We start from the raw sequence: 12125 nt of genomic DNA, 5'->3' as shown, positions 1-12125 counted from the left end.
GGTCGAGAGTGGGTACAGTCAGTCGGTTACCTACCGTTGAGCCTCTTACGTCGCCTCTAAATACGATTTGCTACCTTTTTCGCGCCAAAGCGTGCGTTTACAAATGTTGTTAGTAATTAATTGTTACTTGTCAAGCGAAATATACTTAATGTCCCTGAATCAGTGTTTTTAATAAGTGGAAGAGTGTAAATCAACACCCTACGCAAACCCCTACCCCTCACCGTGACGTATTTCCATGGCGAAGGGTGGAGATGGGCATAAATACTGCACACTAAATTCTGTCATACGTACTTATTTGTTTCATTGAACTAATACAGTCGGACTTGGTTATTACGAGGAAGATGGGACCGACTGAATTTGCTCGTTATAAGCATTACTCATTATATCGTTATATAACATTTTTCGCGCCATGTTCTATTTAAGCATAGAACATAAATAATCTGAAAACCATTGTAAATATCCCCGAAACAAGCATGGCATTCATAAACTACAAACGAAGTTGTTTATTGTAACGAAGTGCTGAGCCGCCGGCGCTGGTAGTACCTACTGACTTCACAAAGCTTGGATTTTTTACATGCAATTTCAACCATATGGGTTCCGTTTCCAGTTGTGAGACTACCTACTAACAAATATATATTTCGTTGTCTAATAATTTTTCTTTGATTTACTCGCAGCAAGCTAGAATAGCACGGGAGGGCGATCTACTAACACGCGAGCGTCTGTGTTGCGGTTTGTCCCTGTTCGGGGTTGTCTTGCAGAGGCTTAGGGCGTTGTTATCCGGGCCCCCCTGGCAACCTCCGCCCCCGCTGCACTACCCGCCCAATACAGACGGCTGCAAGGAATTCCATCGGTACGTAATTAATAGATCTGATTCAATTCTGGACAATGAATGTCTATTGACAAAGGTAGGAATGCTGTTGAATGGCAATGATCATAGTTGAGAGTATCGCATGAATTTGTTTGCTATTGATGCAAACAAAATACCGAATTATATTATTATGTTCAATAATGAATGTTACTTTGTGAATTATTCGTTGAATAAAATAAATGGCGCCCACATTGACGGCCAAGCGGCTTACGCGTCGGCTTATAATGTTGTGGGTCCCAGGTTCGAATCTTGGGTCTGGCAAATACACATATTGTTTTTCAATTTGGAGTATGGACCTAACTTATAGGTTTAGCAAGTGGCTGACATCCATTTCTCGTAAAAACAAAAATCTGTTAATACAAACATCCACTCACTCGAGGCCCATATGATCATATTAGGATCGGACAAAATTATTTGTATACAATTATTGTAATAGTATGTAAACTGCATATTATAATATAAATTAATACTTATTGTAATTTTTAAATAAACAGTTTAATAGTTGATTTATTGGTGGTTTATTTGAATAAATGTATGTACTATGGATAGTCCCCTAACATTTGGACTACTTAAATAATTGGAAGTATTGGAACACCATGTCAGTTGTTGACGCAACCGTATAAAAAAATGTCACACTGTTTTCAATAGTTTTAATAATATAATAAGACATTTCAAGGCTATACTTCAGCTGGGGCGCGGTCTAAAACGATCGTGACTACGCGACGCGAAGATTGTGCAAATGACGAAACCTAATTTGTCATAAAAAGTCAACATGCGTCCATTTAATGTTATGTTTATTGTTCTATTACTAATAATAATTAAATTAGTAAATGGGTAACGTTTTTTAGTCATCTTTACACGATTTAAGAATTAATTCCCCCCTCGCCATCACAAAACAAATTGACGTGTTCACAGCTCGGCTTTCGCTCTCCCCATTGCCAGCCAGTCTGAAATTTCGTCGCACCTATAGTTGAAAATTATTTGCTGTTTTACTGAAGTACCGTCCTAAATACTGCTAATCTTTCGTGTTTGTGTAGATAATTGGTACCCCATACATTTTTGCTTTGTAAATTAGTAAACGACATCATTCAATACTATTTGTTTTTATTTGACATGTGTCTGAAAATTGGCTACATAACGCATATGGTGACTTATTTATAATTAATGTATGATTGTGCCTTCAATTATTTAGGGCGGTCATTTTTATATCAACCATAATATAGATGTCATTCTGTAAGTTGTATTTTTTTTTCAGATTATGGTCAGCCCTACAGTTTCTGTACTGCATACCGGTTGGAAATAACCAGTTCACCGTTGAAGAACTTTTCGGTGAAGGACTGCACTGGGCTGGATGTACCATCATAGCGTTACTGGGTCAGCAGAGACGCTTCGAAGCCCTTGATTTCTGCTACCACATCCTCAGAATGCAGAGGGTCGACGGAAAGGATGAGACTGTGAAAGGAATCGTAAGTGACTTCATTTTATCTATCAAACTTAACGATGTTGAAGAAAAACCTTATTCTAAATTAACTGCAAGCAAGGAAAATAAATTAATGGGAAGTGAGTTGCCTTCTGAGTGAGGCTGTAACAAGGTTTAATTCTGCAGTATAGAAAAGTATGGGATAGACCTAAACACGTGTTAAAAAATTATAATATGCATTAAAGTTTGTCACGTAAACTTAACGCGCATTCAATATTGGTAATAGTTGAGGTCACTCGGTGCGATTCTTAATTCTCTTAATTCTTCCGATTCCAGCACCTTAAGCGAATGGTGGACAGGATCCGGCGCTTCCAGGTCCTCAACTCGCAGATCTTCGCCGCTTTGAACCGCCACTTAGAAGGCATCGGAGGCGCGTCGGGCGGCAATTCCCTCGGCAGCGCCAGTGGAGGCTCCGCTGTGGAACATGTCAGATGCTTCCCGCCACCGCAGCACCCCAACGCCCCCAGGATGTAGACCGCTTCACATTATATACTGTCAAGTCATATACCTTCAGTATTTATTAGTAGAAAAAAACCAAACAAACTTGCTCCCATGTAAGTGGAATATATCGATTCACATATATGCCAGGGAGTCATACCCTCTGTATTCATAAGTCTGAATAACCCAAAACATTCATTTGGAAAACATGTATTGAACTCGTTCTCACGGAAGTGAAATATATCGGTCCAGTTTAAACGCAGCCATCTCGTGGCAATATATCTCCACAACATCTAAGTCTATATGCTCTATCTTTTGAGTGGAATTGAGTGTCATGTGAACTTGCCAGGGTGTCATACCATCAATATTTGCCAAACTCGCTCTCACATAAATGGAATATATATATGTATACATAATGGATTCTGTTGAGCATCTTCATTATTAGAAGCACGATAACCCGCGGAGGTTCCTGGCTTTCTTCAACAACTCCTCTCCACCCGTTTTCTATTCATAGTGGCCGCTTTTCAATTCGGTATTCTAAGTATACGCCAGACATCGGCTTCTTCTTTTGTGTCTTACTGGACTACTTGGCATTACTCTCGTCGCCCGATTATTGTCATCCACACGGCGCACATGACCTTACCAATGCAATCTCCTAATCGTGATTGAACTGCGCTGCAAATTAGTTGTTGATTGACCAGAAAACACCTATCGAAACTCACCTCACGTAAGTGGAATATACTAATTCAATTGAACGGAACATTACTGTTATACTACCGATTGGAAAGTAATTCTCTGTTCTTCGAAACATCTTGACTTACGAGAAAGTGCTTCAGTATAATCATCTGTCGAGTTCAGTATTCTGTATACTTACAAACACGTAACTCAAGATATGAGTTTATAATATTTATAAAAGTCTTTTATTGTGATACGAGTTTTTTGTCATTGCTTAAATCTATTATGTTATAAAGTATGTTTTGAGAAATGTGTTACTGACAAAAATTGAGATACGTGTTTGTAGAAAATTAGCGACGATATGGCATCCCTGTAGACCACGTTATGTTCTATACTAGCGTAAGTTCAATGCATAAGTGGATGGTATTGAAAAGTGTTCGCCAAACTGTAATTGATTTCAGAACTGAATACCAAGTTTGATACACAGACTGGCAAAACTCTATGCAGATTGTCATTGTGATCTCTCAATTATAGTGGAAATATGTCCTGGATATTTCCGCTTCTAAACGCTTGAACATTGTACTAGGATTATCAGTATGAAGGCCTCCCTAAGGTTCCTTATGTAAAAGGAACAATGATTTAACTGTAGCAATAACTTTAAGGTTAATTATGCATAGTTAGTTGTGTAATTTATGACTTTAAAATTGGATCACGTCATGCATTTCTACATAGGTCAAGCATTTTATACAAAAAAAAAAGAGTGTTTACTAGACGGAGCCTAAATATAATATGAAAGTCATTTTGTATTGCGGATTTATTTTTATGACACATTACACTGGTATCAGTGGCGAAGCGTGGAGGTGGGCTGTTAAGATCCGACATTAATAGTAAACACAAAAGTTTTTCCGACATACGTAATTGTTTTCATTGAACTAAAACCACAAATTGCAGATAGGGTTGGTAAGTTTTTAAAATTCAATTAAACCCTGCGTAAACCAAGCCATGTCAAAAAATATTCGTCTATCTATAAAATATTTAAAATTATGCCAATAAATCATACATAATTTTAGCTATTTTATAGATTCTATTATGGTTTGGTTTAGACAGGGCTTAATGAATTAAAAAAAATTAAGCACTATCTGCAATTTGTATTCTTAGTTCAATGAAAACAATTAAGTATGACTGACAATGCTTAGTGTGCACTATTTATGTCGTATCTTAACAGCCTACCTCCACGCTTCGCCACTGACTGGTATTTGTTTGCATCTGTTCATAATACATACATTAATTAATACGTTGTCGAATTTGTGTAGTTTTGTGAAAGTGCGAAACGGGCTACGATTGTCACATATTAATTTACAGAAAAACGTCAAAGATTGCGGCTACGAACAAGCTACGATGTTTTAATGTCAATCGGCCGATTTAAAAATTATTAAGTCTGCCCCGGTGACCAAATCCACATTTAATTTAAAAAAATTAATTCAAAGGCTCCGTTTTGTGAAAGTCAAAAACTTTTTGATTTAATTTACAGCGGGATTCGAACCCGTGACTCCACAGGGCCGGGAGTTTAGTTTTATAGTCACTGCTCCATGGCCGGTGCGTATCAATAAATAATTATTTAAAGTAGATTAAAATTATTATGTATTGTATTTAATTATAAATATATGTAAGATTTAATCTATAAGTATAAATTAATGTTTTTTTATTACATCCACTGTCAATAATAAACAATTGTATAGAATAGCAATTTTTATCGAGCAAATTAAACAAATTTAAATATATTTATTGTTTTTTTTTTATTTACAAAAGAAGACTACATCATTCATTCAGTCGTATGGTGGCAGGTTTGTAGATAACGACAAAATATGTACAGAAATAAGAGCATAACCGCTAACACAAAAACACATTAATATAAGCTTGCCCAGATGGCGTGATTTCAGGGTATTCTATTGAGCCGTCCGCATGAGCCGAGGTACTGTGGTTGCAATTATTGTGTCCAGTAACTACGCGATTCATCAGCGTGCGTGAATGTTTTTTGTCAATCGGGTATGGACATTGTTTTTTTGTCTGCAAAATGGAGCGTAAGAAACGTGGTATCTGGCGTGGCCGAAAACTTATAGTATGCAGATCGCTGTATCACATTTCACCGTCAGAAATATATGGCCGTATATTAAAGACCGTTAAACCTCTTTGGGTCATATAGTTCTGATGTAAAATTTGTTTAAATAAAATACGGTTCTTGTCGGTTTACACTTTACAGGAAGCCAGCAGCAAACAAATTTTGAAAATAGATATACTGGATTATTTGTTAGGTTAGGTTTTCATTCTTGAATTATTGCCAAAATTGGCTATGAAAGGGGGGGCTGACAGGTCTCTAGCCTGGGGGCCCGGCGTGGCGTGTCGACCAGATAAAGTGATATAAATACACAGCACAAATCCTCTCTAATAGTAAAAAAAAGTCGCCTGCGGAGCTATTTTCTTTCAATATTATAATTTTAAATTATGTGTTTGTACGATACAATTTTTATTTGTGTATACTCGACAATTCCATATTTCAAATGGATGTATTAAAATATAAAAAAAAAACACTAAAAATATACACATTATTTTTACCGCATACATCATTTGTAAAAAGCTACTGTGGAGCGTCACACTGCCTTTATCCTTAGCGATAGGTACCGCCCCGCCAAAGATCCTAGCCTGGGGGCCATGGTATACAGTCATCTCTTTCCGATAAGAAAGCTCACGGTGAAATGTTTTACGTACAATTTACATGTAACCAATATCTGAGCGAGACACGCGTCATCTGGGCTAGCTCTTCATGGCAGAAAGTTCTCCAGGGAAGGTGTAGGGCGTCTCAATAAAATGCTTTTTCATACAGAGTGCATGTGTTTGACACACAATATTATATTATTTCCGATGGGTTGCTCTACAATTGGGTTTATCACTGGATGGAAATTCCTCACTATATTATTGTCTGCGATTTTCTCTGATTTCATTGTTTTTTTTGAAACAGCTTTCAAAGCAGTGATTCCCAATATTTTTTGTATGGCGGAAACCTTGAGACATTTTGTAAAATCTCAAAAAATCACGTCATGCCCTTCGAGTCTTGCATTAAGATCCGGCGTAAGTAGTGCACACTAAACTTTGTCAGCCATATATATCTGTTTTTATTGAACTAAGAATACAAATTGTACTGGTTTTAAAAATCAATTAAACCCTGCTTAAACCAAACCATAATAATATAAGTGTGCTATGGGCGATCTGACAACAATAGTGCACACTTTTTTAGTCATACTTATTGGTTTTCGTTGAATTACGAACACAAATATTACAGATGGTGTTGGTTAGTTTTTAAAAATTCATTAAGCCCTGCCTGAACCAAACCATAATAGACAAAAAATGTTCTTCGATTTATAAAATATATAAAATTATGTATGATTTAATGGCATGGTTTACCCAGGGTTTGGTTGAATTTTCAAAACTAACAAACATTATCAACAATTTGTAGTCTTAGTTCAATGAAAACAAATACGTATGACTGACAAAGTTCAGTGTGCATTATTTATGTCGGATCTTAACAGCCTACCTCCACCCTTCGCCACTGAACTACATAACATAATAAAATTTAAATTATTTGTAATTTTTAAATCAATCTGTGTCAAAGTTCCACATTCGTGATGGTGTTGGGTAACATTCAGTTCAGTTGATAAATAAAATAAAAATGTCTACTCTAAAATGAGAATGACAGGAAGCCATTTTGAATTATATATATTTTTTTATACAAATACTTCATTCCTCTAAAATTATTAACACAAATTATGAATTATTTAAGCCGCCATATTTCTATCGTCGATGCTCAAACCCGCCGGTTTCTTCAGTCCGAACATCTTCAGCACAGATTCCTTGTAAATTTGCAACTGGTATTCATTTTCGCCTTCGTTCATGAGACCCTCGATAGCCTTCACGTATTCCGCGCCTCCCTCCACCGTACCAGCATTGAATTTAGCCACAAAGTCATCATCAGCCGTAGCATTCGGGTCGGTGCTTGACCACTGCGACCAGTTGACGAAGGATCTCTTGGAGGGTTCTTCGTTCCATATGTAAACCTCCATATCGGCGCGCCCCTTCTCTGACTCCCAGTGCTCTATGGTCCACGCCTCATGGTACACAGCGGTAAGTAAATACATGGCGTATTCCAGATTCTGTTTTCTCATAGGGCAGCGGTCAGCTACGATTGTCAGGTAACCTGTGGAAGACAAGTAATATTTATTTAAAATTATATACGGTTTTATCATTTTTTCAGACATTTGGGTAGTCACCGTGTGTTCTTATTGGTTTATTGATCGTGAAAGCATATCACTATGAGGGGGATACCATGGCAACACTCACTCAAGCTGACTATAGTGCCAGCTTCAGAATCATGAACACGCGCGCTTGTAAATATTCTGTATTTATTATTTTGAGTATCCTATTAAGAGGTGACACCGAATGTACAATCAATATTGAAACATTCATAGTACGTCCCGTTGGGGTTAGCAGGTCATGCGTTGCATAGAGGTGGCACATAATAAATGGCGGCGAATGAAGGAATAAATACAAATATTACAACTTTTGATGCGATCACTTCAAAAATAATCGAAAAATAAAAATACTGACAGCAAAACTATTGTTGTCTCGTAATATCCATTCCTATTGTAATACATAATATTATAATGGTGGTTTATCGCACAGACAAGATTTTCACAAGGGTGCCTCCAAACTTGTCAGCACCACAGACCTCAACGTACCTAAAATCATTACTGCATTTGTCTGTTTAACTAGTTCTATGCCTTCAGCAAGTTTTCTCGCTCTACGAGACCGTGATCGACAGGCCGCACATACAAATTTCACGAGTTATCTCGTCCGACTTTAAAGTCAAATTACTAGTCGCTCTCGATTGATTTGCATAATCTAAAAAATTAAATACACTGACATCTGTTTGAATAATTATGAAATCCTAAGCCACAAATTAAAATCGCTGTAATTATATTAATTACAGCGATTTTAGTAAGAGCTTTGCTCTACATTCAATGTCTGTCATTAAAAATCAGCGGCCTGTTTAATACTGCCATAGTAATATCGTGTTCGAGTAATATTTGTTCAAGATGTGCGTGCTACCTGTGCTCCTGAATGGTTGTGAGACATGGCATCTTACTAAGCTTCAAAGGTCTCGGCTTTTCAGCTTTGAGAATCGATGCCTCCGCCGAATCTTGGGGGTACATTGGTATGACCGCGTTACAATCACCCGAGTTCGCGAGCAGGCACAGCAGCCTTTGGTGATTGAGGTAATCACGAAGAGACGCTTTACGTGGCTAGGACATGTGATCCGGATGCCGCCAAAGAGTGCGACACTTCGTACCTTTGTGGCACAGCCTCAAGGGTTCCGTCGTTGTGGCTGGCCCTCCCTCACGCTGCAGCAGTGCTACAATATCGATTTACGCAAGTTGGCGATGGATCGAGGAAAGTGGCGCGAACTTCTGCTTGCACTATGCCCCAATGGTGGGTAGTGACAGGATGAAAGAAGAAGAAGAATATCGCGAGACAAAGAAAAGGCACATAACCAATGAAGACGTCACTGCCCCTTCGACGTATATAACATAATATACCTACACTCCTATATTGATTAAAATGTTATACAATTCCAGTGATTGCCGAACACTCAAGGACACAGGCCACAGGGTTGACTCTGAGACCTATTCTGCAGCTTGTGTATAGCCTCAAGGCGTTAAAAACAAACATAAATACACACCTGAGGGCTCGTCATATCTGTCTTCCAATAGTCGGAGTATTTTATCCTTGGCGTGCTGGTCTGTCGGCAGTTTTGAGAGTGGCACTCTTATGGATACGATCCTGCTCAGGGGGTTCCTAATCGAAGGGTTTCCGTGGCAGTAGTCGGATGATATTACCTGGAAAAATATCATATAACTTTAATAGTGGTAATACAACCCTATTTTCTTCTTTTCTTTCGACCATGTCCGATCATAATATGATCTATGGGCCTCCACATAGCGGAGGTTTGTATTAACAGATTTTGTTTTTACGAGAAATAGATGCCAGCCACTTGCTCCGCTGAGGCTCATATTATGATCCTATTATGATCGGTCATGGTCGGAAATGGTACTAGACATAAAATAATTACGTTAAGTGACAGAGGGATTTCCTGAAAACATTTTTTTGTTAATGTACTTCTTTTTGAAAATAATGTTGTATTTCTAGAAAATAAAATGATTACCTCCAACGGCATATGTTCATTGCACGCCTCTTCCGTCTCTAAACCCTTCGGCCAAGGCGTGCAGAATTTCTTAATAGCTTCGCAGTGCGCTCTGATAGCTGGGGGTGTAAGGTGAAGAAAGTTGGGTATTTTCATGAGCTCCGCATTAGCCTTAGCGCCAGGCGGGGCCCTCTTTCTCTCCACATAGCCCTGGTGGAGGGGCAGTGGGACCACTGCCGGATGGAATGTTCGAGGCCCGGGCCATACGTTACCCCAATTCTGGAATGAAATAATAAATTGCAAGAATTACTTATTATTACCGTGACGCTAATATATGTACAGTAGACTCTTGATTTACTAGTATGTGGATTATCCATGTATGAAATAAATACGATATCAATTAAAGAATTTTGACTCTATATAGAAGAAGTTTTACGGTTAAGTTGGATGATCAGTAGAAGTAAAACAGTATGTAGTGATAAAGCGCCTCTACACATGCATGGATTTACTTGCAGCAGTAGTGTGCATTTTAAACTATCGCAATAATGACTGTTTACACGTAAAAGTGCTGACTGTCTCGCCAATCTCATTCTTCAAAGTTAAGAGAAACGTGTTGTTGACATTTTATGGTACTATGTTACAGTCGTAAAAATCGGTTTTAAAGGCAGGGTTACACATTGTAGTGTTGGTTCAATGAAAACAAATACGTTTGACTAACAAAGTTTAGTGTGCATTATTTATGTCGGATCTGAACAGCCTACCTCCACCCTTCGCCACTGTTATCTAATCCATTGATTTTAAGTATTCAAGGCTTAGTTTGGCAATATTGTGTGACATAAAAGGTGGATGTAAAACAGAAATAAGAAGGCACACACAGATTGCGAAAAATGTGTTGACATGTCTTACCACTAAGTATATCGAAAGATCGGGGAATTTCAATTGCCACAAAAATGATGCTTATGCAAACATAAGTGTTCTCCATATTTTTGTATGGTGTATAGCCAGGGTAAGGGAGCGGAAGGCAATTGATGTCTTTGAAAATTGGTGTTGGCGCCGAATGCTTCATATTTATTGGACAGCGCACATGACGAACCAGTCAACCATCTGAAGACTACATATAAAGGAACAGCTATTGACAATATCTCTGGAGATGCATTCTGCAGTTTTTATGGATATATTGTTTGGCACGAACCGGATAACCTGGTGGTTTTCGGTAGCTTCCAGAAAAGGCGAAGGTGCTTTTTACTTGTTCCCCGTCATCTTTATCTGTCAGTCACCATTTTGGAATTCAGCTATCTTTTTGTCATAGAGTTATAGTACGCGGTATAAGACATTATAGTATTTCGGCAAAAATTATAGGACGTGTTGAAAATGTAAGTTTTTTGTTTGTCACATAAACATAACGGAGAATTCGAGAAATTCCGATGCCCTGCTTTATTAAAACACCTCTTACGACCGAAAAATGCTAACACTGGCCGCCGTCATTAACTGTCACGTTAGTTTTTTAGAGTATACAACGCAAGACTACGTCCATAGACTAATATCGCACACTGTGATCTTATATTATTTATATTACCTATATAGATTATACTTACTACGTCCCTCGCTTCACGTTATTACGATTTGCTGTGATTGAAGTATGAACATTTTACGGAACTTTAAATATCGACAATATAGACAACTTTTAAACGCAATGAAATAAGCAATGGGGAATATTCGCACAACCGGCGAATTCAATTAATTCCATTTTTCAAAATTGTGGTATTTTAACGTACTATACTTGTTTAATAGTACGCGAACCAAAATGTACTATAATTATAGTTCGGTTGGCAACACTGCGCTCACTGACAGATGACAGCGAGCGGTGGCGGAGAACCAGTAAAAAGACCCAAGGCGAAGCGAGAAGAAGACTACATGAAGAAACCTACCGGTACAGCTTTTATTCTGCTCAAAAGATGACGGTGTTTTATGGTGGTCACAATCTTCTGTTTTTATAAAACTCGAAAGTACTTGTGCAGTTCTAACTTTTAATCATGCAAACATGTAATATTTATAACATATTTTTAGTAGGATTATAAACGAAGGTCCAATGTAGTATATTACCTGATCTGTAGGCATCTGTTCTGCCCTGGGTGGAGGCACAGGTGCATGTTTGTACACCCTTCTCTCAAACCTCTCTCGTTTTTTCGTGAAGTTTAAAACACGAAATTCCTCCTCCTGGCTCTCTGTGGTGGGTTTCTTTGCAGCGACTCTGACAGAATGGCGTATCCACGTTCCATTTGTGACCCTTTTTGTCAAATTTAACTCGTTTATTAACTTCAATGTTATGCGAGACATTTCGTATGCGGGAGATTTGACAGTAGGTCAAATGTGAGGTTATGTCACTTTGACTCAAAGTTACCATGCGTTAA

The 12125-nt window shown here is 38.1% G+C and overlaps 2 protein-coding genes across 2 annotated transcripts in view; one reads left to right on the top strand and one right to left on the bottom strand.

Annotated features, from left to right (window-relative positions):
• Positions 1-4209, top strand: part of Cyfip (Cytoplasmic FMR1-interacting protein Sra-1) — a 30211-nt gene extending 26002 nt beyond the window's left edge. The window contains exons 23-25 of the mRNA XM_085941725.1: positions 675-850; positions 2124-2334; positions 2625-4209. Coding sequence (XP_085797851.1) covers positions 675-850; positions 2124-2334; positions 2625-2822 — 585 coding nt within the window. The 3' untranslated portion in view covers positions 2823-4209. The remainder of the gene's footprint in view (positions 1-674; positions 851-2123; positions 2335-2624) is intronic.
• Positions 4210-5263: 1054 nt separating this feature from the next.
• Positions 5264-12086, bottom strand: mRpS35 (mitochondrial ribosomal protein S35). Its single transcript, XM_085941729.1, has 4 exons — positions 11818-12086; positions 9736-9993; positions 9253-9409; positions 5264-7710 (listed from the first exon to the last, which is right to left on the bottom strand). The coding sequence occupies exons 1-4, from the start codon at positions 12049-12051 to the stop codon at positions 7292-7294; spliced, it is 1068 nt and encodes a 355-aa protein (XP_085797855.1). The 5' UTR covers positions 12052-12086; the 3' UTR covers positions 5264-7291.
• Between the last annotated feature and the right edge of the window lie 39 nt (positions 12087-12125).

Source organism: Rhyacophila brunnea, unplaced genomic scaffold, assembly GCF_057557595.1.
Source record: "Rhyacophila brunnea isolate RB1 unplaced genomic scaffold, BYU_Rbru_1.0 scaffold_13, whole genome shotgun sequence".
NCBI classification, from domain to species: domain Eukaryota; kingdom Metazoa; phylum Arthropoda; class Insecta; order Trichoptera; family Rhyacophilidae; genus Rhyacophila; species Rhyacophila brunnea.
Note: the sequence above shows the minus strand (reverse complement) of the source record. Positions and strands in the feature narration are given on the sequence as shown.

What these genes read in the sequence shown, in the direction of transcription:
- mRpS35 (XM_085941729.1), bottom strand. Translation starts at nt 12,051, where the DNA reads ATGTCTCGCATAACATTGAAGTTAATAAACGAGTTAAATTTGACAAAA. An exon ending in ATGAACATATGCCGTTGGAG is followed by an intron (nt 9,410 to 9,735) that starts GTAATCATTTTA and finishes ATATTTTTCCAG; the next exon opens with GTAATATCATCCGACTACTG. An exon ending in CAGATATGACGAGCCCTCAG is followed by an intron (nt 7,711 to 9,252) that starts GTGTGTATTTAT and finishes TGTCTTCCACAG; the next exon opens with GTTACCTGACAATCGTAGCT.